Source organism: Mixophyes fleayi, chromosome 1 (assembly GCF_038048845.1).
Source record: "Mixophyes fleayi isolate aMixFle1 chromosome 1, aMixFle1.hap1, whole genome shotgun sequence".
Lineage (NCBI taxonomy): Eukaryota > Metazoa > Chordata > Amphibia > Anura > Limnodynastidae > Mixophyes > Mixophyes fleayi.
Window position 1 is genome coordinate 84567814 of NC_134402.1, and position 3359 is coordinate 84571172.

Consider the following 3359-nt stretch of genomic DNA (forward strand, 5'->3'; position numbering starts at 1 on the left):
GAGATTGGTGGTTACTACAGTACAATGGACTGGAAGAGACAGGCTGCCGTCTCTCTTTGTGTTTCCATAGGATTTACCACTTGTAGTTTTTCAAATCACGAGACTCAGCTTCTCTATGGCCAATCGCCGCCCGGATATTCCGGGACGACCAATGAGAGAATCACCCGCGAATTTTAAAACAGCCTGGCTAAGCCAATCGGATAGAGGGAGTCCGCCCGGCTCTCTTTAACCGGTTCTAACTAGAGGAGTCCTTGGCCGTTTCTACTCCCCCTACTGCTAAGAGACGTGGGCGGGTCTATCACAGAAACATGCTAGTATTTATGGTCCCGCCCTCTCGATGACGCAGTAAACATTGTGGGCTAATGGCTTTCGGGGGGCGTATCATTTGTGTTTCCGAAATGCACTAAGCGACCAATAAGAGTGCGGGGGCGGATGCTCTCTGAGTGCTCATCAAGCTACTGTGAGAAGCACAAGTGTGGAAAACAAGAGGCTGTATTGCGTCCCAGTTAAACCATTTCAGTGCAGGAACACACCCGGATCGGTCACTCTACTATCTCACAGCTCAGGTCAGTTTGGCGCGCATTTCTCTCACTCGGGCTTCTAGCTTACAACGGCTGAATGTGTTTGGTTATTAATAACTACTGGTAGTCGGTACCTCGGGTTTATTTAAGTAACTTTTCTCGCTATCTCTGGGGGTTTCGCTTTGGTCGTCTCCTCTGGGTTGTATGTTATGCTGAGGGGATGTTCTGTAGTTGGCTGTCACTGGGCCCGAGGCTTTGCGTAGTCACGCTGCGGGGTGATGGCGCTCGCTGGTTAGGGCAGTTAGCCGCGCAGCACGGAGGAAATGGAGGCGCTCGGCAGCGGGTCAGTGCTGCTGGAGCGTCTCCTGCCTTATTTATATGTGGGGAGGTCACGGGACAGGGGCGCGTGCGGAGGGCAGGTCACATGCTCGGTATCGCGCGCGGTCACCGTGTAACCCTTTCCGTGCCGCAGCCTCCTGTGCGGGTAACGTAAGGCCGCGAGTGTGATTTGGGCGGGAAGCCAGCGGTGTATGTGCGCACTGGTACCAGGCCGGCCCTGCCCCCATACAGCTACTTCCTAGTGCTGGCTCCTCCCCGGGCCCGCCTTGTTTTTTCCCGGGTTTTATTTCTCCGCTGGTACTAACCGAGTCTCCTCTCCAGGTTCAACATGGGTAAAGGAGATCCTAACAAGCCGCGGGGCAAGATGTCCTCCTATGCCTACTTCGTGCAGACCTGCAGGGAGGAGCACAAGAAGAAACACCCGGACTCCAGCGTCAACTTCGCAGAGTTCTCCAAGAAGTGCTCAGAGAGGTGGAAGGTGAGTGTGAGATCGCTGCGACTAGACGCGTGTAGTTGCGTGTGCGCGGAGGATGGGGAGCGACTGTCGCAGGCTCCTCCTTCATATCTGATCGCTGTTTGTTGTTTATAGACAATGTCTGCAAAGGAAAAGTCTAAGTTTGAAGACCTGGCCAAGGGAGATAAAGTTCGTTATGAAAGGGAAATGAAGAACTACATTCCCCCCAAGGGTGAAAAGAAGGGGGGGAAGAAGAAGAAGGACCCCAATGCACCAAAACGACCACCGTAAGTGTTTACTAAAGTCATCTTTGTTGGTGGTTTGTAGCTTTTGTGTTCTGGGGAATCTGACCGTTTATATCTATGTTGTACAGTTTATATATCTATGTATTGTACAGTTTATATATCTATGTATTGTACAGTTTATATATGTGATAACACATTTCTTTTCCTTTTCTCAAAGATCTGCCTTTTTCCTTTTCTGTTCGGAGCACCGACCCCAGATAAAGACTGAAAGTCCCGGTCTGACAATTGGGGATACCGCTAAGAAACTGGGAGAGTTGTGGTCTGAACAGACACCAAAAGACAAACAGCCATTTGAGCAGAAGGCAGGAAAACTAAAGGAGAAATATGAGAAGGTAGGCTCATGGCAGACCGACACTGTAATACGAAACTTGATCTAGTTGTCTGGTGATCCCTCCTTGTCCCAGTGGTGGTGGTGTGAATTAATGCCTCCATATATCCTGGCATGTAATGTAATGCAAGGCCTGATGACCGATCTTGGCCTTTGTCTGATTTCTGATTTGCTTTTAAGTCTCGCAGTCTATAGTGGTGGTGTGTTTATAAAGCAGTGTTTAATGGAGTTGTGGTTTCATTGTAGGATGTTGCTGCATATCGGGCAAAAGGAAACAGTGATGCTGGGAAGAAAGCCCCTGGCAGGTCAGCAGGCTCTAAAAAGAAGGTTGAACCTGTAGATGATGATGACGATGATGATGAGGAGGACGAAGATGAAGAAGAGGAGGATGATGATGAAGATGACGAGTGAATGATTTTCCTGCTGTATAAATTGTTGAAGCCCCTTGTTTTTGTTATTTGCTAAGAATGTGAACTCACGTGCAGCTCATTTTGTTAGCTTGGTTATGAAAAAAACTGTACAGACTTGTGTATAGGTAATGTGATTCTTTAGGGATAACCTATATTTTAATATAAGTATCTGGAGGGCTGTTTAGAGTTAAAGCTTCTGATGTGGGATTTTTCTGCATATTTAATGGATTCTAAGGGTAGCCCAACGCTGGTAACAATACCCAATATACTTTAGTTCTGTAGACCTGGTGCATTGTACTTTTTTCAAACTTTTTTTTTTTTCTGTTTTTTTTAGCAACTTTTGTAATAAAATTATATATAATTCAAAATGGTCTCTGTTTTTGTTCCTTGTAGGAAATGATCAAATATGGGTATGTTTTTGTTTGCATTAAATGATATGCATATGGCTGGCTTGGCAAACTAACTGCCACCTACACAGGATGCAGTGTGCAGATGTCCTTGAGAATGCAGAGACTGCATAATCGTGAATAGTGGTCCAGTACCAAAATAGGTTTATTGTAGTACACAAACTTTTCATATTGTGTTGGATCAATATCTCATTGTGAGATTAGGACATTGGGTGTTAAATGGTATTTATATCATGAGATGCAGTGTTAACTTAAAACACATTTAGATAATTATCAAGCTTTGCTACATAGTTGCTTAATGTACAAGGCACTAAACTTAAAAGCTTGTTTGCATGTGAGTGACAGCTTACATGGCACTAATAAGCTTTCCTTTCTGGACAAGCTGGGTCACAAGGCCTTATGCAATAAGCCAGTATAACAATATATGGTGTCATGTTCTCAAGAAGAACTACTTAATTGGGTGGATTCCTGCAGGGAGTGGGGACCTTATATTAAGTGCCATGGAGGTATAGCTTGTGTGGAACAAGTAAGCTGGCAGGAGGCCTTTGCCTTAAAGGGGGAAAAAAGTGTTTAAAAGTACATGCTGTAATAAAAT

The 3359-nt window shown here is 45.6% G+C and overlaps 1 protein-coding gene across 1 annotated transcript; it reads left to right on the forward strand.

Moving 5' to 3' along the window:
* The first annotated feature begins 427 nt into the window (after positions 1-427).
* On the forward strand, positions 428-2725 carry HMGB2 (high mobility group box 2). Its single transcript, XM_075197680.1, has 5 exons — positions 428-566; positions 1182-1338; positions 1450-1601; positions 1777-1951; positions 2194-2725. Exons 2-5 carry the CDS (start codon positions 1189-1191, stop codon positions 2356-2358), a joined length of 642 nt encoding a protein of 213 aa, XP_075053781.1. The 5' UTR covers positions 428-566; positions 1182-1188; the 3' UTR covers positions 2359-2725.
* Positions 2726-3359: the final 634 nt, after the last annotated feature.